Source organism: Xyrauchen texanus, chromosome 40 (genome assembly GCF_025860055.1).
Source record: "Xyrauchen texanus isolate HMW12.3.18 chromosome 40, RBS_HiC_50CHRs, whole genome shotgun sequence".
Lineage (NCBI taxonomy): Eukaryota > Metazoa > Chordata > Actinopteri > Cypriniformes > Catostomidae > Xyrauchen > Xyrauchen texanus.
The window spans coordinates 35,219,746-35,240,941 of NC_068315.1; the positions used below are offsets into that span (position 1 = coordinate 35,219,746).

A 21,196-nucleotide genomic window follows, 5' to 3' on the forward strand; every position below is an offset into this window, starting at 1 on the left:
GCCCCTGATGCAGATCAAATGGTTGATGACTGGGCGGCATAGCCACAGAGCAAAGCCACACCACTCTCCCATTCCTGTTAGAGTTTCCAACAGGTTGTTCCCACTCAGTGATGCACCCACTGAGAAGCCTGTTGAAAGTGTCCTGGTTAAAGGGGATTCTCTTTTAAGGAACATGGAAATAAGAGACTCTGTCCTCTATTATCAAATGTGTCCCAAGGGCGAGAATGCCTGGCATCAGAGCAAATTTTAAAGTGCTGGCTTATGCTAAACATTTTCTAAGATTGTTAAGATGAATGATGTCAGTCTTTGCCAGTCGACATCACTTTAGATAGTATCAAAGAGGTCTGTGAACTTGCAAAAACAATGTCAGACACTGTCATTTGCTCTGGCCCCTCCCTGCTTATCATGGTGTAGAGATGTGTAGTAGATCAGTGGGTCTCAACCTTTTTGACTCTAAGGCCCCCCATTGTTGGAGAAAATATTATAAGTAAGTTGAATAATAATAACTATATAAAAATTATAATAATCTTTCATAAATATTAAATAATATTAAGAGATATTGAAGTCCCCCTGGAAGTGTACTGAGGCTCCCTAGTGGGTCCCAACCCCCCTGGTTGAGAACCATTGTAGTAGATGATTGCCACTGAATTTCTATATGTTTGAGTGGCGTCCCGAGAATAGCAAAGCATTAATAGAGAATTGGATGAGTTTTGGTGTAGACCTGACCTGCTTAAGAGAGACAGACACCATCCTTAAAGGAAAAGTGCCACAAAACCTCTCTAGTAATTTGACTTATATTCTTTATTAATTAATTTCCTTTATTTTTCCAGGAAGGTCCCATTGAGATTAAAAGAAATCTCTTCCTCCAGGGAGTCCTTGCCAAGATGGCCACACTACAAAATTACACACAAACACACAATATAAAACATTCCAGAAAGTCAGAGCACAACATTCATCATAAATCAAGTAAAACAACAACATGATTCAATCATTGTATACTGTAGTAAATTTTTAAATACATTCAAAGGAGGAATTGTTTCTAGAGGGACAGTAGCTTGAAATTCATTCCACAGCCATGGGGCATAGTAGGAGAAAGATGATTTTCCATGCTCTGAATGTACCCTAGGTACTACTAATTTAATCCCATTAGATGATCTAGTGCTATAGTTCTTTCTACATAAACATAGAAGACTAGTAATGTAATTTAGAAACATACCCATCAATGTCTTTACAATAAATACTAACATATGGGATTTCCTTCTTTGATATAAAGAGGACCAACCCAAATAGTTGTACAACAAACAATGATGCGTACGTGAACAAGAATTTGTTATAAAACGCAGTGCAGCATGATAAACGCCATCCAGCCTTTTCAAAAGATATGTAGAAGCATGCATGTAAACAACATCACCATAGTCTAAAATAGGTAAAATAGTACTCTGTATTATTCTCTTTCTAGCTGTAAAGGAAAAACATTTTTTTTCCCGAAAAATAAAACCCAATCTTGGTTTAAGCCTTTTCACCAAGTAATTAATGTGAACATCAAAGGCTAACTTCTCATCGAGCCATATTCCTAAGTATTTATAAGTTGGTACTCTTTCTATTTGTAAACCCTCAATAGTCCAAATAGGCATAACAGTAGACATAGAACGGCTACGTGTAAAAAGAATATACTTCGTTTTATTTACATTTAAAACTAATTTTAGTTTCAACAAAGTAAGCTGAAAAGTATAAAAAGAATCCTTAAGAATTTCAATAGCCTGAGACACAGAGGATGCAGTGGAATAAATAATTGTATCGTCAGCATAAAAATTTAGCTTTGCCGATTGTATTCCCTGCCCCAATTCATTAATAAAAATAGAAAAAAGAAGGGGTGCCAACAAAGAACCTTGCGGGACACCCTTCGTGACTATTAACATAGATGAGGTGTAATTATCTACAGCAACACATTGAGTTCTATCCGATAAATCATTTTTAAACCAACTCACAGCCGAATTATCGAGGCCTACACTTTTAAGCCTCTGTAACAGTAAGACATGATCCACTAAGTCAAACGCTTTTGTCAAATCAACAAATAAGGCTGCACAATGTTGTCTATTATCGAGAGCCGTGATTAAATCATTAGTGACTAATGTAGTAGCTGTTATCGTACTACGGCCTGCTCTAAATCCTGACTGAAATGCGTTCAAAATATTATGACTAAGTAGATATTCTTTCATTTGATCATTTATAATAGATTCAAAAACTTTTGCTAAAACCGATAATTTAGAAATCGGACGATAATTATTCAAATCGGAAGGATCGCCTCCTTTTAATAAAGGCATAACCATAGCCGATTTCCAAGACGGCGGAATTACATTAGTGGATAGACTCAGGTTGAAAATCGATGCAATAGGTTCAGCAATAATATCTGCAGACAATTTAAAAAAAAAAATTGGTTCAATTTGGTCAGACCCGCCTGATTTCTTACAATCTAAATTTAGGAGTAGATTATGAACTTGGGACGGCAATACAGGGGCAGAAGAAAATAAAACTGATTCACTATTAGTCAAGTCATCAGTTCTCTGTTCATCAATGACCAGCGAATTGTCTGTTATCGAACTAGCTGAAATAAAATGACTATTAAACGTATTAACAATATCAGCCTTGTCTGTAATCAATCTTTGATTCAATTTTAAAACTTTTGGAAGATTAGTAGATGTAATTGATCCTATAAGAGATTTCGTTAGTTTCCAAAATTTAGAAGGACAATTCATGTTATCATTAATCAGATTTAAATAATACTGACTCTTCGAACTTTTTATTAATTTTGTACACTTATTTCGTAATAATCTATATTGAGACCAGTCCTCCTCACCATTTGTTTTCTTTGCTTTAGACCAAGCCACATTTCTTTGCTTAATAAGATTAGAGACGTATTCATTGAACCAAGGATTATTTCTACCTCTCACCCGAAATCTACATAAAGGAGCATGTTTATCACAAATTTCTAGAAAGATAGATTTGAAATAATCCCAAGCATCAACCACATCAGGTATAATTGAAACCAACTGTAAATCACTATTATATACATCATGCAAAAAAGCCTGTACATTAAAATTTTTAAATTGACGTTTAAATATAAATCTGGGTGAACTCGTAGGCATCTTAAAATTTCTCACACAGGATATTGCGCAATGATCACTAATATCATTACAAAAAATTCCTATTGCAGAGAAAACATGGGGTATATTAGTTAAAATAACATCAATTAATGATGATTTACTCATATCCTTTCCATTTAGGCGAGTTGGTGAATTTATCAATTGCTCCAAACACAAGGAATTACAAACATCCTTAAAATAATCGGATGACGGAGACAACCAGTCCCAGTTTAAATCCCCCATTATAACTAAATCACAGTTGGACCAATTGTGAAGCAAATCCGTAAACAATGAAATTGCCTCACTTGAAGCTGAAGGTGGCCGGTAACAACCGACCATCATCATATCAGACCCACTAGGTAAAAATACTTTAATAGCTAAAAGTTCAAAACACTTTGTAAAACTAACTGACTGATTACAAATACAATTCACATTTACTTTAGTATAGACTGCAACCCCTCCTCCTTTTTTACTACGGTCGGCTCTGAAGACATTATATCCATTAATGTGTATCATATCATCTGTAATTGATTTTTTCAACCAAGTCTCCGTGAGAATTATGATATCAGCATCAGTCGAATCTACCCAGATTCGCACTGCATCAATCTTATTTACCAAACTTCTCACATTAAGATGAAAAAATCGTATGCCATTACTTAATTTAAGTTCCTCTGTTGTTTGAAGTTGGGCCAACTCTGGGCCTGGGTTGGGGTGAATACCTGAAAGCAACAGCAGAAGCACGAACCACTTTCTCCTCACCACACCGCAACTCGGATTGCTGTCGTCGCAAATAGATGTAGCATGATGAGTCAGTTTTCCATTTCCTCTCACCAAGAGGCAACACAACCTCTGCGGTGAGTCTCGTGACCAAACAGACAACCAAGAGGAGATTTCAAGACCCCTTAACGACGACACAGCCCAAAGTTCGGTCCATTCCACAGTGGTCCCAGCACACGAAACCCACAGACATAATCCACGTGCGTGTCTCTTCCATCCGACAACAAACGACACGACATCCGCACCAACCGCAAACGGCTCCTCAATCCGCCCGGTAGCGGCATCAACATACGTAGCCCACAGACACGGCGCAAATAAGCGTCCCTCCCGCTCGACAGCAGACGATACGCCGCTCACACCAGCCATAGGCAACTTCCACATCACGGAACAAAGTAGGCATATTGTTATATACACCCACATTTTGCAGCATAGGATGGTCTGGAGTTAATAAGTAAAAAAAAAACACACCGATAACGACTATGGTAAACTTTAGACAACTGAATACAGACAAACACTTGCGGCCATCTTGGAAAGCCTCTGTTAGTCCAGTGCAGGTTGTTTATAGCATTAGTGTTTGACTCACCAGAGTTCAAGTCAGGAAGCAGACAGACTGGCTAAACCAACCATCTGCCAGCTGCCTTGAGACTCACACGGGTCACATAAACTACAACACATAGAGACTGCATCACCTAGAAATCATATAGAGACTGTGTCTGTTCCCTGGACAACCAAACACAAAACCTTTAAGTCATTTAGAAAATATTTGATTGATGTCAAACTATAAAATAACAAAAATATCATCAAATAAAATTTGGGCTACTAGACATTAGAGCTCTTTCATAAAACAATAAATAATTGTAAATTAAATTATTACAGATCCTAGTTTGGTCACACTCTCTTTGACAGAGACATGATTTAAATGGAATGAATATATTAGTTTAATTGAGATTTGTTTGATTTTGGTGCGGTTGTTATCAGGCTGTATGTAGGCGCAAGTCAGGCTTTGTGACTGTATGTAGGCCTGCCTTTGTCTCATATCTGAGTACCTGAGACCTAACAAATCATTTGTTGGGTCTGAGCACTATACATATAAAAACAATTAAACTTGAAAGCTACATATGGACATGTGTGTTCTATGGCAAGTCTATAGAGAATAAATACACAATCACACACATTCATAGTTGTTATTTCTGTTGTTATTGCTCCATGTGACAGGGAATCAGAGAAAGAGAGTCAGGGGGAGTCATTATGTCTGTCACCTCTCCACCATTTCGTATTGACAAGTGTGTCATACCTTCGACTGAAAAGAGGGAGATCTCAGCAAAACAGGCTGTTCCACGTTGATGAAAGGACTGTCCATTGATTGAGGTACATTGTTGTGTGGGTCTAAGTGTGTCACTCATAACAGACACATTTTTATGTTGCCACAGTGACAAAGTGTTTTCAGAAAATTAACCTATATATGCTTACTTATAGTTTTTTCTGCATATTAAGCAGGGATAGAAGAAAGTATTTTAACACAGAAAAAGTTACATACTTCAACTTTAAATCTACCTCTTCTACAGAGGTTTTCAAACTGGGGTCCGGGGACCCCTACGGGGCCGCCAGTTGGTGCTAAGTGGTCTGCAAAAACAAAAAAAGAACAAATTTGACAATAGTATTCTTTCTTTCTGCTTTGTTAAGAGTATAAATAAATTTACATTAAATTATTGTTTGTTTGTTTGTTTCAGGTTTGTACATTACTCTAACAGTGGGTTGAAAAAAGATATGCTCTCAACTTAATACAATGTCATATTTTCCAGATTATTTAATATTATATTTCAGTCATTTCTTTTCATTTTCTTCATTTCTTTTATTACAAAATAACAGCCAATTATTTCATTTTGCAAACCGCACATTGTCTTTATAAAATAACACTTACTATTTTTCCACATGCAGTATAAAAGGGAATTTATTTCTAAAATATAAATCTGCATATATATTTTTGAAAAGGGGTCCCTCACGAGGGGATCATCATGTTTGGGGGTCCTTGGCATCAAAAAGTTTGAAAACCCCTGCTCTACTCAACAGCCAAACCATTACGCTTTCTTCTCAAAACTTGTTCTCAGATCTCAGCACTAATTTATGTGATGACATTGACACTGACTCAGCAGGCTGCACCAAAGTCTGTCCTAAAATCGCATGTCAGACATAATACGAGAAGTCAGCCTCTTCAATGTGCCCACCACATCTACCACTACTGCTGTACCACTATAAACGGCCATTCAAATTCACAGAAATGTTTAATAAAATATTTACAACTCAGAAACAGTGCATTGCACCTGCTGAGAGTGTAGCCAGGCCCTGCTGCTTCCTCCTGTAATGCACTCAGTGTATTGGGAGTGTGGAAATGAAGATCTGGGCATTAATGGGTGGGGGGGATGGGCTGATGGTTGAGAGAGGTCACTCACCAAACACATCCTCCTCTGCCTCGGCCAGTGGAGTGGAGGACATCTTCAATCTAAAACAGGCAAATTGTGAACATTTACAATGTGGCCATAATAATTCTGTCCTTACCACATAAATAAAGAGCATACAAACTATCAGTGCTTTACCAAGAATTAGCACATGCATTATTATTTACTTATTTGTCTCTTTGTTGTCTTTTCCATTATATGTATGTTTTCCACCTTATATATTACAATACATCATTTACATGTATTATTACAAGTAATATATATTCGATTTTGCATATGATAGCTAAATTAATATAAACACAAACACACAAATGTACACTTACGCAGCACTGACCAGTTGGCCAGGTCAGATTTAGATGACACATAGACTCTGTTCGGACAACAGGCCCCTGTGCCATCTGCTGCCCTGCACTTTCAGAACAGCCAGTGCCCTCTTTCCCCCACTATCTCTATACATGACAAATCTAGCTATCTACTGTACATACCCTACTGATCTAACTACATATATATATATATATATATATATATATATATATATATATATATATATATATATATATTCAACAGATCTATCTATACCCAAGTGATCTAACTAGCTATATACTCTACTGTTCTAGATTCTATATATATAAATATATACACTGATCAGCCACAATATTAAAAACACCTGCCTAATATTGTGTAGGTCCCCCTCACGCCACAAAAACAGTGCCAATGTCTCAGAATAACATTCTGACATGATATTCTTCTCATCACAATTGTACAGAGCGGTTATCTGAGTTACTGTAGACTTTGTCAGTTCGATTTTCTTCTCCATTCTGATAATTGATGTGAACATTAGCTCCTGACCCATATCTGCATGATTTCATGCACTGCACTGCTGCCACACAATTGGCTGGTTTGAGTATTTCTCTAACTGCTGATCTCCTGGGATTTTCATACACAAGTGTGAGTCTTTCATGCACAGCAGTGTGTTTGATGGTGTTGAGCGAGTGTTTCTCCAGCACACTCAAGCTAGGGTTATGGTTAGTGCCATGACACTAAGTGCTTCACTTGCACTTGGGGGAGGCATAGGGATAATTTGGAGGGGGGGGGGGGCAAAGCCCTGTACATGCTGTATATGTCCAACAGATCTAATTGTCTATGTATCCAACAGCCCTAACTATCTGTGCATTATTTGAGCTGATCAATCTCCTGTATATCCTCATGTAATGGGCGAGAAGAAAGGGATTATGATAATGTGAGGTAAGGTTGTTGAAAGGTTCATCACTCCTGATCCATTAATCAGAGCCTCGTCTAGAGCTAAACATCCATAAATACAGAGTAAACACAAAACAGGACTACAATCTAGTCACAAATGTCAAACTTTTTGTTCTTATTAAGAAAGTACTCCAGTCTAACTGACTGTTTCTATTTGAAGGCCTCAGTTCAAGTCATTTCAGAGTGATGGAGATATGAAGCAAATGGCCATAACACTGCCCTCTCCACAACACATTATCTCATCTATAAGAATAAGGGGGCAGGGCTGTTAAGTAGCTGACAGGCAGGGAATGGCAATAGCAAACAAATCAATATTGAGATGGGAGGGGATGAATCTGACCTGTGTGAACATATCAGCAAATAACAGCTTACTTTCACTGCAGGGCTAAAACAACAAAAATGACTCACCAACATTTTCTTGCCTACGTAGTTGTATATAACATTGTATGCAATACACATAATGCCAGATGGTTAACACATCTGAAAGAAGTACTGACAGTCTTTAGTAAGAGAATTAATATAGCTCACCTCTGCTATAATGGTTGCAGATGACATTCAGGACAAAATAGGTTGTAAATCATGAATATTTAATTATGACAAATGGACGAAATAGAATGCTGTATAAGTAGACTCACCTCTATAGTTGCGTTTCCTACACGGAGCTCACTGACATACTGCTCCTCTGTCCTGCTTACAGGATGCTGCTACTGCTGCTGCTGCTGCTGCTGAAGGACTCCTGTTCCTGGATGAGCACAAATTTACAACGTCACAGAGCTGCTCTGCCTGCACACACACACACACACACACACACACACACACACACACACAGAGTCGTCAGCAACAGAATGTCAGAGACGCTATACACACCCAAGGACAGTGATGAAATGAAGGAGAGAGAGAGAGAGAGAGAGAGAGAGAGAGAGAGAGAGAGAGAGAGAGATGGGAGGGGGGTAGAGTAGAGACACATGCGCATCATGAATCAATATTATTACCACTCCAACAGCCAATCAGATTTTATTCCCTGTCACAACCGATATCTAATCAATCTGTCTGTGTGTGTCTGCTTCACTCATGAATGCATTTAAAATAAAATAAAGGATACTTTTGTGTTTGTGGCTGTTGAATTCATCTGTGTATATTAGGACCTTTCTTCATTCGGCTGCCATTTCATTTCACTTGGCACAGGTTTTACGCCGGATGCCCTTCCTGACGCAACCCTCTCTCACTCACACCTATGTGGTAATTTAAATTCTCCAATTCACTTAAACCTTGCGCAAACTTTTGTGTTAATGCCAACGGCATACATTTTGCCAAAGGTGTGTATTTTTGGGGGGAATTTAGATTTTTCAACCTCAGTTCCTAAAATACATCTATAATACACAGTGTACACAAAATAGTTACACTCAGGACCATCAGGACAAAAATGCCCCCATTGAAACTCATTAAAACCCTCAACATTTGATCCCAGTGCCATTAAAGCATTAAATCATGAAATCTATGACATTATGCTTTCAATCTGGATCCCTTTTTTTTATATATATATTTTCCGTCAGATGGTGTAATTTTTCTCATGTTTAGCCTATGGAGCAAATATATCCTTATTTTCTGTTTGCTGTATTATAGAGTACTGCAGGCCAATTGAATAAATGATGCAGCTAAAATTGTGTGGGTGTGTTGGTATGGATGACAGAGTGTGTTTTGTATGTGTGTATTGAGAAGTGTGTGTGTGTGTAAAAAAACAACAGTGGCATTATGTAAACAAAATGGCATTTCTTGGCTTAAAATCCTGAAAATTAATGAATATTTGATAGTTAAGATCAGGACTGATGTTGGTTAAAAATCTAATCAGTGAAAGTGGAAAGTAATATTAATATATAATATTATTATGGCAGTTTTTTGACGCTGCCTTTTTTCCCCACTAAGAACCTCTGAGTAACTTTTTTAAATTGATGCACAAGGGTTAACCTGCATGTTAACCTTTGGGGGAAACCGGAGCACCCGGAGGAAACCCACAGGAACAGTTGAGCTGGGACTCGAAATCGGTGTATAGTTGGGTTAATTATTATAATTGTAATAATCCAAGGGTTAATAAATAATAAGTAAGGGGTAAAAGAATGCAACCAGACTTCCTACTTGATAAACATCTTAATTATTGCAATGTTTTCCAACTATGAACATTATAACTATTGTTGTTAATAATAATTCAAATAATAAAAAGAGGACATTTCTTAAGTCTCTCTCCCTCAGTTTTCAGTTTTAAGATGCTTTATTGTCATGACAATTATTTGTACATTCCTATTGCCAAAGCATTCACAGCTGAGCAGCACAAATAAAAGTACAAAACGACTTACAAAATATAAGAAAAAAAGACAAAACTTACAAATTGATATATATATATATATATATATATATATATATATATATATATATATATATATATATATATATATATATATATATATATCGTTGACACTTATCGTATATATATCGTTGACACTTATCTTTCATATTTTTCAGCTTTAACTCGTCTGTCTAACTGTTTTGAGACGATACATTTACATTATATTCATGCATTTGGCAGATGCTTTTATCCAAAGTGACTTACAGTGCAATTATTACAGGGACAATCCCCCGGAGCAACCTGGAGTTAAGTGCCTTGATCAAGGACACAATGGCGGTGGCCATGGGGATCGAACCAGCAACCTTCTGATTAACAGTTATGTGCTTTAGACCACTACGCCGATAATATTCAAAGGCAAAATTATAAACATTGTTTGAAACTTTCATTATGCTATATGCTGATATTTGCTGTTACATTCCTGATCATGCAATTTGAAAATGGAAAAGTTAGATTTTTAGAGGGAGAGGACAAAAAGCAGTGCGCAATGAAAAAAAGCAATGTTTGTACGTTAACAATGATGTAATGTTTTGATTTGACCATGAGAGACCGGAACAATAATCTGATTGGACAAACGGGGTTTCTCTCCTTTGTGATTGGACCTGTGAAAGTAGGAGGAGCAAGGCTCACATTCAGTATCCCCATTTGTCAAAAATGTAAAAGCCCAACCCACTCGTGACAGCGATTGGCCAGAGGCGTTGGCGGGAGGACACCTGTGTGATTTGAAATTTGAAAAGCGGTTATATTGGGTCGTTGATACAGTCGCACGCGTGTTAGTTCGACAGATCAGACGTCCACATATCTTTAATTACAATAACTTGAGGCATCATCTTTGATCGAGAAAGTTTAGTGTTTCAAAGACGCAGAAGGCGCATCTGTTTGGTTTATAGTTTAATTGTGATCGTGTTACATCGTTGTGAGAGGTATACAGTGAAAATGTCTGGAACAGAGGGGCCACTGAAGGTAAATAGTCTTTAAAAAGACCTCGCTATTTCATGTATTGAATTTATTATGAAGGCATGCATTTGGTATTTACTTGCATAAAAACGTTAAAATTACGTGTCGTGCCCATGAGAAGGCCGATTTAATCAGCAGGAGACGTTATCCCAGCATGTGCTCTTGATAATATTTTAAAGTTTAAACGTTGATTTAAGATTTCCATATTAACGAACTTTACTTTAGTATGCAAGATATAGCTCCGACTAGTCCCCAGCTTTGAAAAAAATAAAAAAGCACATTAGGGTTCAAGTGAGGCACTTACAATGGAAGTAAGGGGGTGGGCAATTCTCTAACGTTATAATACTCCCTATTTCCAAAGTATTGCCACAAGACGTAAAGAAAACGTGTTAACATGATTTTTGTGTGATAAAATCACTGAAGAACTTTTTCCTGTGTAACGTTATGTTAAACTTTACATCTTCGTAGACATGACTACTAAGCATGACGATTTAACCAACTGTACAGCTCCTATAGTACACACGTTTTAACAGAAGAATTAATATAAGTGCTTTCGTATAATTATAAGCTTCACATTTCTGCTTTTAAAGCCGTAAATTCGTTCACTACCATTGTCAGTTCCTCACTGTAACCTTGAACCCCCGGTCGATTGAACCCGGAATATTCCTTAAAATAAATTCCTCAAATATTTAATTAAGGTTTTACTGTCTGAAAAATGGTGCTCTGGCCAAATCTGTGGTTACTGGCTTATTGTAAGGGATCATCTTATTTGGATTAAATAATTCTAGTTAGGACTAATTGTTAGGACACACTGATGAACGTTGCCTCTGATAGTATGTATTACATGAATATTTGTGGTGTTTGTCACACACAGAGTTTGTTTGAGAACAAGGCTCTGAGTAAGCCGAAGAAGGATGACAAGCGTCTGTCTGTGGAGCGGATCTATCAGAAGAAGACTCAGCTGGAGCACATTCTGCTCCGTCCCGACACCTACATCGGTTCTGTGGAGCCCGTCACTCAGGTACTTGCTTCCAGTCTCCATAGTAACTTAAAACCGTAACAATTCTTTTATCATTCAATTGAAGTTATTTAGCATGACCTTTGTATTGAGTGATGAGGGTTAATTAATACAGCACTGTATAGTTTTATTTATGATTCAAGTTCTGAAGAAACAAAATTCAATTTAAAATGCTATCACTAAACTTTCTCTCCTTCCTGTTTAGCAAATGTGGGTGTTTGATGAGGATGTGGGGATAAACTGCAGAGATGTGACATTTGTGCCAGGACTCTATAAGATCTTCGATGAGATTCTGGGTGAGTTTAGAATGTTGTTTTCATGAAGGGCTGCAACTAACCATTAATTTGATAATCTAACAATTCTTACTCCCTGTCGCACCAACAGTAAATGCCCATTTAGCGCTGCACGCATGACGACAAGACAAATAAATGGTTTAGAATGTTCGTTTCGATGCTTCAAATGTAGACTTTTTTTTTCTGTTGACTTTGTTGGTAATGTTTATTCATTTTAGCTCTATAAAGATGACCTGCTCTGAGTTTTATCTTGCTCTCATTCTCACAGTGAATGCTGCTGATAACAAACAGAGGGACAAGAACATGAACTGCATCAAGGTCAACATTGACCCGTAAGTGCTGCTCGTGCTCTGATTGGTCAGTGATGTGGTCGGAGAGCACGTGTCAGTGACGTAGTGTGTTTGTGTGTGCAGAGAGAACAACACCATCAGTGTGTGGAATAACGGGAAGGGCATTCCTGTGGTTGAGCACAAGGTGGAGAAGGTGTATGTCCCTGCTCTGATCTTCGGTCAGCTCTTGACTTCCAGTAACTATGACGATGAACAGAAGAAGGTCACAGGTGAGTGGGTTTGGACTGTGGATGGACTGAGATGAGGGGCTCTTGTGTAATTACAGTTTGTATTGTTATCAGGTGGTCGTAATGGATATGGTGCAAAGCTGTGCAACATCTTCAGCACCAAGTTCACTGTAGAGACGGCCTGCAGAGAGTCAAAGCAGTGTTTCAAACAGGTAAAGTTGATGTCTGCTCCGTTAATGCAGGTTTGAACACAAAAATCAGCACAGAATTGTTTCCATTAGGGTTGTCATAATACCAAAATTGTGGTACTTGACTGGTGAAGTTGCCACAATTTTAGTAAAAGTTAAGTATTAATATAAATTAAATTCTAATAGTAAAATGTAGCCTTCAATCATTTCTCAATCAAGAGAACTTTGCTTTAATTCTTTTTAGTCATCCACGAAAACTGTCAGTAATAAAATAACGAAGAGATGAAAAGTTAAGAACAAAGATATTGTTTTTCAGATGTCTAACAGCAGTAGCAGCAAGTGGCCAAGTAAATGTAGTCTGAAAATTAATCAAATGAAAAATAAAATGATTTAGATTCTTAAACTCTAATAGGGCATTCACTGATGGGTTTATGCCATCACCTACAGCAATCTAATGTTCTGAAGCGTTTCATTTGAGATGGACTGATTGATTTGTCATTGGCAGATCTTCGTCTTTAACGGGTTCCCACATGTCCTGGAAACCCTGTAATTTTGCAATTCAGATTTCCAGTCATGGAAAATGAGAAAATTACCTACATGTCCTATAAAATTATTATTTGTCCTGGAAAATATTTTGGTGTAATAGATAGAGGTGTGAATCTTCATTGGCCTCACGATTAGATTATGATTAAAGGATAAAGATTTAATTATGAAACTATTCTCAATGCGTCTTGCCCTCTAATTTCTTTTTTTTTTCTAATTTCTTTTGAAATTTTGATTTATTCTCTATTTCCCTTTCAGCTTTTTTATTTAACAGCCGTTTTCAAAAATCAGAATGAGTCACGTTAACTGTCCTTTTACATTCAGTATGAGCTGTGAACAAAACATGGAACATACACAAGATTAAATAAACCGTTCTATAGTTTAAATGACTATCACCATTTTTCGGTTTCTTTATTAGAACCTTGTAAAAAAATCTCGAACAAATATTGAAAAATCTTGAATAAAATAATGGTTCTCCAACAAACACTGAATATTATTACTTTAACAGAATATTTAAAGACCTTGTGTACAATTTTGGTTCCCTCCTTCACGATAGAGATGTATATGTGTATATATCTCACTTCAATTCAGTGAATGTCATTTAGAGATATTTTTAAAATATAATTTTGTCCTCTATTGTAATGTGCATTCACATACAACGTGAAGAGAATTTTCGCCTCATGTGGCTCACGCGAGTTTGACTGCTGGATTATAAATTTGTTTAAACTCACGTTAGCGCGAGTAATGCAAACCCGCGAGTATTCCCTCTTGTGTGTTCGAGTCGTGTCATTAACTTAATTCGTGCCACCTGGTGCGAATTCGCATCTTTGTATTAACATTGTATGTAATCGCGGCGAACGAAATGCTCGCTTTGCGTTGTATGTGAGCGCATCGTTAGTAAGCGCGTTTAATATATGGCCTTTTAAGTCAGGACACAAGCTGAATAATTGGTTTAGAACTACATTTACATTTATGCATTTGGCAGACGCTTTTATCCAAAGCGACTTACAGTGCAATTATTACAGGGACAATCCCCCCAGAGCAACCTGGAGTTAAGTGCCTTACTCAAGGACACAATGGTGGTGGCCGTGGGGTTAGAACCTGTGACCTCCATTAATCATTAGAACTAATAATCGAACTTGAAAAGATAAGTGTGTAAAGTGAATGTTCAGAATAAAGACAAAATAATGATCATTGGCATATCTTTAGACAAATGTGTGAATGGCTTTTGCTGCAGATGGCACTTGAGTGAATGGGCACTTGAGAGTCCTTTAAAATATTTGATTCCTATAGACTAATTAAATGAAACACAATCCCATGACATGATCTTGGAAAATGTCTCAAATGAATGATCTTACAGATGTAGGTCAATTTACACCAGCTCGCTAATAAAGCTACACAAGCACTACACGAACCACCGAAACAAACAAAAACGCTTTGTTGGCCAGTTTTTGTTCTGAATGTTACACCCATTCGTTCTTCGATTTCGTAGGAAGTATATTGAGGCCTTTGATAAGGCCTGTGCAATCCTGACAAATGAGTCACCGGCAATAAGCAAAAGCCAATTAAATGTACCGCACGCAAGAGTAGAGGCATCGGGAAAAATTAAATGAAAACATCACCCACGTCTCACAAAATGCTATCTCATAATTTTCTTGTTTGTTGGCATGTCATCACAAATAAACTCTCCCGTGACTGTGCATTTGAGAGATGATTTCTCCACGCACAACTCGCCACACGCCCCACCATGAGCGAGAACCACATTATAGAGACGACGAGGTTTCCTCATGTGACTTTACCCTCCCTAGCCACTTTGGCCTGGCTGGAGTCACTCAGCAGACTGTGGATTTGAATCTGGATCTAGTACAATTTTTTTTATTTTTTATCGCTCCAACATTGCTGTTGAGTTATAAACTTTAGACAATGATGGCGTGCTGACCACTGAGTTTTATTTAAAAAAAAAAAAAAAAAAATTATTTTGAATTCACACACTTGAGTTAGTAGTGTGGTGATTTGGCCTTCACACCTCGAGATGTGAATTAATTTTCAATTCAATGACCGAGTCTGCTTATACCACGATTACCACGTGAAGTATGTGGAAAACGGAATTGTAGTTAAGTAGTAAAAAAAAATGACATTAGCTGTAAAACGCTGAATGTAATGGAATATTTATCTGCATTTCTGAAAGTGAGAAACTATTAAATAAAAGCTCAGTTTAAATTGACATGTTTTTTTTTGCTTAAATATAACACTTAGGCATAAAAATTTCCTGTAAAATTGTGCCTTGAAAAGAGTGGGAACCCTGAGCATGCACAAAAGGATTTATTTTGGCTGATCTGTGTTAAAATATCAGTGATCTGTATCTGCCTAAAATTTTCTCTTCGGTGCACCACTAAATTCCATTAATGTATGAAATTTAAACTTTTGGTTGCATTCTGTTGAAAGACCAGTATTGTTACATTATATTTATTTTAGCTTATTTATCGATTTGTTGTTGATTTGGTCGGTGTATCAGGACTTATGACTTTCCTAGATAAGACTGCATATTCTGACCTGAGAACAACCAAGAAAGAATATTTTCCCATCTTGTCTCTCACCCCCCATAGACATGGTTTGAAAACATGGGTCGAGCCAGTGTGTCGAAGATCAAACCCTTTGACGGTGAAGACTACACCTGCATAACGTTCCAGCCTGACCTGGCTAAGTTTAAGATGCAGGCTTTAGACAAAGATACAGTCGCGCTGCTGACCCGACGGGCATACGACATTGCTGGCTCCTCTAAGGGCGTCCGCGTCTTCCTCAATGGCAAGAAACTGCCTGTGAGTAGAGCGCTGCTCTTTTAACTCCGATGACAACATATGATGGAGAAAATCCAATCTTTGCTTTCGGTGTCTTTCAGGTGAGTGGTTTTCGCAGCTATGTGGACATGTATCTGAAGGAGAAGGTAGATGAGACTGGTTCTCCTCTTACTATTGTTCATGAGAGTGTGAATGAGCGCTGGGAGGTGTGTCTTACACTGAGTGATAAAGGATTCCAGCAAGTCAGCTTTGTCAACAGCATCGCCACCACCAAGGTAAACATCTCCAGGTTGATGCATGTCTGTATTCTCAAATACGGTAAATTTAAGCACTTCTAATTTAAGCTTGTGCTGAAATAATGCAGGTCTCCAGTCTGCGACTAAAATGGTCAACGTTGTGAGAAATGTGTGCAGCAGTTTAAATCGATCATTGTGATTTTAATCAGTTTAAATAAAATTTCAGTTCAGAACTAATTAGTGATTTGAAGTGCATCATGTTTTTGTGTAACTAACCAAACACTGGGCAGATCACAATATAGTACTTCTGAATAACCATCAATGAGCAATTCTGCAAATTGCCAGCTGAAGTCTTCATAGAGAAGACTTAAGACTTTAAAATCGTATTTGAAGTCTATATTTTCCCCTAAATATTCATTTTAGGATTCATTGTCTGGAGCATGTAATATTGTTATGTGTGTTTCAGGGTGGCAGACACGTCGACTATATTGGAGATCAGATTGTGTCCAAACTGATTGAGGTGGTGAAGAAGAAGAATAAAGCCGGAGTGACTGTCAAACCTTTCCAGGTACAACCGGATGATTGGCTAACTATGAACAATGAAAATAAGACTTCCTCTCATGGCCCTCTGTTGCAGTCAATAGATGTTAAGTGATGTGTGTGTTTGTAGGTGAAGAACCACATGTGGTTGTTTGTGAACTGCCTGATCGAGAACCCGAGTTTTGACTCCCAAACCAAAGAGAACATGACTCTACAGCAGAAGAGCTTTGGTTCCTCCTGCTCGCTGAGTGACAAGTTCATCAAACAGGTAACGTGCTGTTTTTCTGCATCATATTCCTTGAGAGATCAGGACACAGACCTGTCAAATGTGATGTGTGGTGATTTCTTTTCTAGTGCCACATAAGGATGGGTGAACAATTTGATCAATTGTTACAATAATGATATCACAATATATTCCAAATAAAAATGGGATTATATTATAAATAAACTTTGTAATTCCTGTTTTTCAAGAATCCATTGTTAATTAATTACTTGATAAATGAAATCTGCTTCCTCTTATATACTATTTAATATCTATATCTCTTCTATATAATTAATGATGACAAATGTTTTGTTTGAATTGTTTATATTGTAATACATTGTGGATTGTTGTAGTAGTGCACATCTTATGTACCTTTGTTTGAATGAGCAGCTGGAAGTGAAGCGCTCACTCCCTGGTGTATTTCAGCCTTTAAAGTTTAAAATTCAGCGCTATGACTCAAATCTTTTCTTCCTTTTATATTTCACTGGTTATTGATATTTTGGTTACACCATAAACTGCATCTAAATTTCTCAATTTGGACTCTTGTAGCCTCTGCCTGGCCCATCACTGGAAGGACAGACTAAGAACATTTATATAAGCTACCAATTTTAAAAACTATTGGCAGATTACTTGACTTACAGCACATTATTGTATCAGCAAAATCCAATATTGGTAATGATTTCTATTTATTTATATAATGATACATACCAATTTTAACCTGTTGATGCACTGTTCCCTGCACACGGTGATGTCACTCTGCTTGCATTTAATATATAATTTACCGTCAATAAATGTAATGAATGTTAACAAATGATACATCTTGTCTAAGGGTTCAACATTGATATCCGATCTCTGTTTCACGATAGCAATGCTCCAGAAACAGCAATTGAGTTATTTGTGCAGGAGTACAAATGAAAATATGCGATTCCAAAACGGGACTTCATACCTTTGTTATGAAATCATGATAGCCAGATGAATCTAGTTCAACACACTTCTGTCAATTGTCCATGACAAGTGTTCATTGAAAAACATCCAATAGCACTTTTTGTCCATAAAAGTGATAAATCTGAGAAATATTGATATATTCTTCAATGTTTACATGCAATCTCATCTGAAAGAATTACCCTACGTCATCGTTCTTCAACAAACTGCAATCTGAGTAGCATTCATGTTGTAAAACTGTATATGATCTTATATATTAGTCTCATAAACAAAATGAGCCTGTCTCCAAAGTCTATTTTAAAAATAACATATGTTAATTCTGGGAAATAAAGCCGAAGTGTCTTCTTTCAAAAGATACTTTAACTGTGTCCATACTCCAAAGGTTTCAGAAAATACAACCATCAACCGTTCAGGTATGTCATTTTCATGGTTTGTGCTCAAAAAGGGGTTGCGTATCAACAGGTTAATGTGATATTTGTATTGAAGTATTCCATTTTTTTTAAACTTTGAATTTAGTGGGTTTGTTTTGGGTTAGGGGTATAGTATTAATTTTATCTGTTCAGGTCTCGAAAGACGTCTTAAATTTGATTTACAAACTCTGCAGCAGCTCTGTCAAAGCAACAAAGGAATTACTACACAAGGAAAAAAAGTCTTCAGGCTCTTAATGATTTATGTCATCTCTGTCGAGAATATTGGAATATCTGAAAGCAAACATGGCTGGTTTGTTTCTTAATATCTAACATTTGAACTAGGGCTGGACGATATGGCCAAATTTGATATCACGATATATTTCTTAATTTCGGTCGATACGATATAATTCCGATATCGATATGAACAATATAAAAAGCCTCAGAAAAACTGCCAAGAACGCCCACAACAGATGTCTGTACCTACAATCTTCTGAAAAATGAATTTGTCAAGTCTATGAAACCACCTCCTATAAAACTACATAATATTTTAGAAATAAAAACGGTATAAATAAATTAACGTTCACCTTTTATTTCCATTTAACCTTTATACAAACAAAGTCAAATAAACATAAAACTCTCAGACTGACCTTATTAATATATTTAAATTTAAACAATAACATAACTTCTTGTAACAAAACTTGTTCTTATAAACCAAAGTGCTTCAGCCAGGATAAAAAAATTTGAAAAGTGCTCAGCTGCAGGAAAAAGAGAGAGCAACAACAAAAACACATGTTGCTGGGGGAGGGGACATTGAGTGTTGATGACACCCTATAACAGGCTCTAGAGGTTTCTGGCAAGAAATACAAGCTGGTCTACATTATCTGGCTTCAGAGATGCCCTTTTACATGTGACAATGTTGCCACCTGTACTAAAAACCCTCTCAGACGGGGAGCTTGTGGCCTGAATGCACAAGTAATGTTGTGCCAGTTGGCTTACTCTAGGGAAGTTCTTTTGATAGACTTTCCACCAATCCAGAGGATTTGAGTCATTGTCAGCATTTGGAGACAGAAGGTAGTTGCCGAGCTCCCTCTCAACTGCCTGCTGTGCACTCAAGTCTTCTGTGCTTGTAGTAGTGGTGGGCCCGTTTGAAAAAAAGCTAGCCAGAGACCGCTTTGTTTTCTTGGCTGGTACAGAAGTGTCTCCCATGGCTTCTTCTCTGGACTCCTCTTCCCTGACCACAACAGATCTCTCTCCTTCAGCATCTCCAACACAGCTTTCTCTTTGATGTATTCTCTCTTCTCCTCCTGAGTGTACTGAAGCTTGAATCTTGGGTCAACGAGGCATGCCATGTTAAGTAGATCATCCATGGTTGGGTCATCATACTTTTGGTTGAGGTATCCCATCACTGTTGTCTTTATGGTCCTGGTGAGCTCGGTGTCATCCGCTGCTTCCTTCAAGATGGAGGTATTGAAGAGATGCATCACTTGTTTTAGAAATGATACACTGACATAGGACTCACCAGACAAGGCATCAGTGAATTCCAGGAGTGGGCTTAGAGCTGCATCTATAGACTCTAAAACATCCACATCTTGCCAGGTAGGAACCAGTGGTCTGGTCTTCTTGTCCTTTGAGAGGACTTCAGTGATGGCCCTTTTCTGCTCCAGAACCCTCTTCACCATTTGTTGACGGGAGCCCCATCTTGTTGGTGTTTCACTGATGAAACCTTGTGCTTTGGCAAGTGATACTCCTCCTGAGCAGCTGCGAGGTCCCGTTTCATCTTCCAGGAGTAGGAGAAGGCAGCCACCACCTTTTTACAGATCCCAATTGCTCTGTCCACCCGCTTGTCTTGGTTAACTTTCTCTGTAGACAGATAAAGAGAAAAATTGCAAATTGCAATATATATTTATAGTTTGTATTTATATTTTAACTACAATTTGTTGTTTATTCATATTATTCTTACTGCAAAATTCTTCTACATGCATATTTTTTTTTGTTTTAAATTCACAACTGATTTGGCAAAGTAAACTTATGTTCCAATGCCAGTAAAACACCTTTGAATTTAATTGAAATAATTGCTGTATCCATACAAATATGCATGTCTTGAGAAAAGTTAAATTAATAGCCTATAAAATCACTTAAATAGGGTGAATAAAATCACCTAATCAAAACTACAGGCTAAGTACTACAGTTACAACTAAGTACTAATTAAGTACAATGATATTAGTTATATATCCTCATACCATAAACAAAATCAATTAAAGCTGCTGCAGTTAGTAGCTTTTGGCGCTCTGCATGCATCTTGCGGAAGAACATTGTTGCTGGAACTACTTCTCTCCGTTTATGTCTATGACGAATCACGCAGGTACTGTAACTGGGCTACTCTGCAGCGGAGCTGAGCCGAAGTAGTTTAAAATAGTCCGAATATAAACGCTTATTATAAGTGTACCATAATGATCCA

The 21,196-nt window shown here is 37.3% G+C and overlaps 2 protein-coding genes across 3 annotated transcripts in view; one reads left to right on the forward strand and one right to left on the reverse strand.

The window, feature by feature from the left end:
* samd14 (sterile alpha motif domain containing 14) overlaps positions 1-8,482 on the reverse strand; it is a 29,577-nt gene extending 21,095 nt beyond the window's left edge. Inside the window, exons 1-2 of one of the 2 annotated variants that reach the window (XM_052112134.1) lie at positions 8,272-8,482; positions 6,371-6,420 (exon numbers count right to left, since the gene is read on the reverse strand). In XM_052112134.1, coding sequence (XP_051968094.1) covers positions 6,371-6,413 — 43 coding nt within the window. In that variant the 5' untranslated portion in view covers positions 6,414-6,420; positions 8,272-8,482. The remainder of the gene's footprint in view (positions 1-6,370; positions 6,421-8,271) is intronic. The other variant, XM_052112133.1, reaches the window with a different exon arrangement.
* A 2,309-nt stretch (positions 8,483-10,791) lies between these two features.
* Positions 10,792-21,196, forward strand: part of top2a (DNA topoisomerase II alpha) — a 69,129-nt gene continuing 58,724 nt past the window's right edge. The window contains exons 1-10 of the mRNA XM_052112414.1: positions 10,792-10,997; positions 11,866-12,012; positions 12,215-12,305; positions 12,571-12,634; positions 12,716-12,861; positions 12,934-13,031; positions 16,157-16,369; positions 16,450-16,623; positions 17,051-17,152; positions 17,255-17,392. Of these exons, the coding sequence (XP_051968374.1) occupies positions 10,971-10,997; positions 11,866-12,012; positions 12,215-12,305; positions 12,571-12,634; positions 12,716-12,861; positions 12,934-13,031; positions 16,157-16,369; positions 16,450-16,623; positions 17,051-17,152; positions 17,255-17,392 (1,200 nt within the window). The 5' untranslated portion in view covers positions 10,792-10,970. The remainder of the gene's footprint in view (positions 10,998-11,865; positions 12,013-12,214; positions 12,306-12,570; positions 12,635-12,715; positions 12,862-12,933; positions 13,032-16,156; positions 16,370-16,449; positions 16,624-17,050; positions 17,153-17,254; positions 17,393-21,196) is intronic.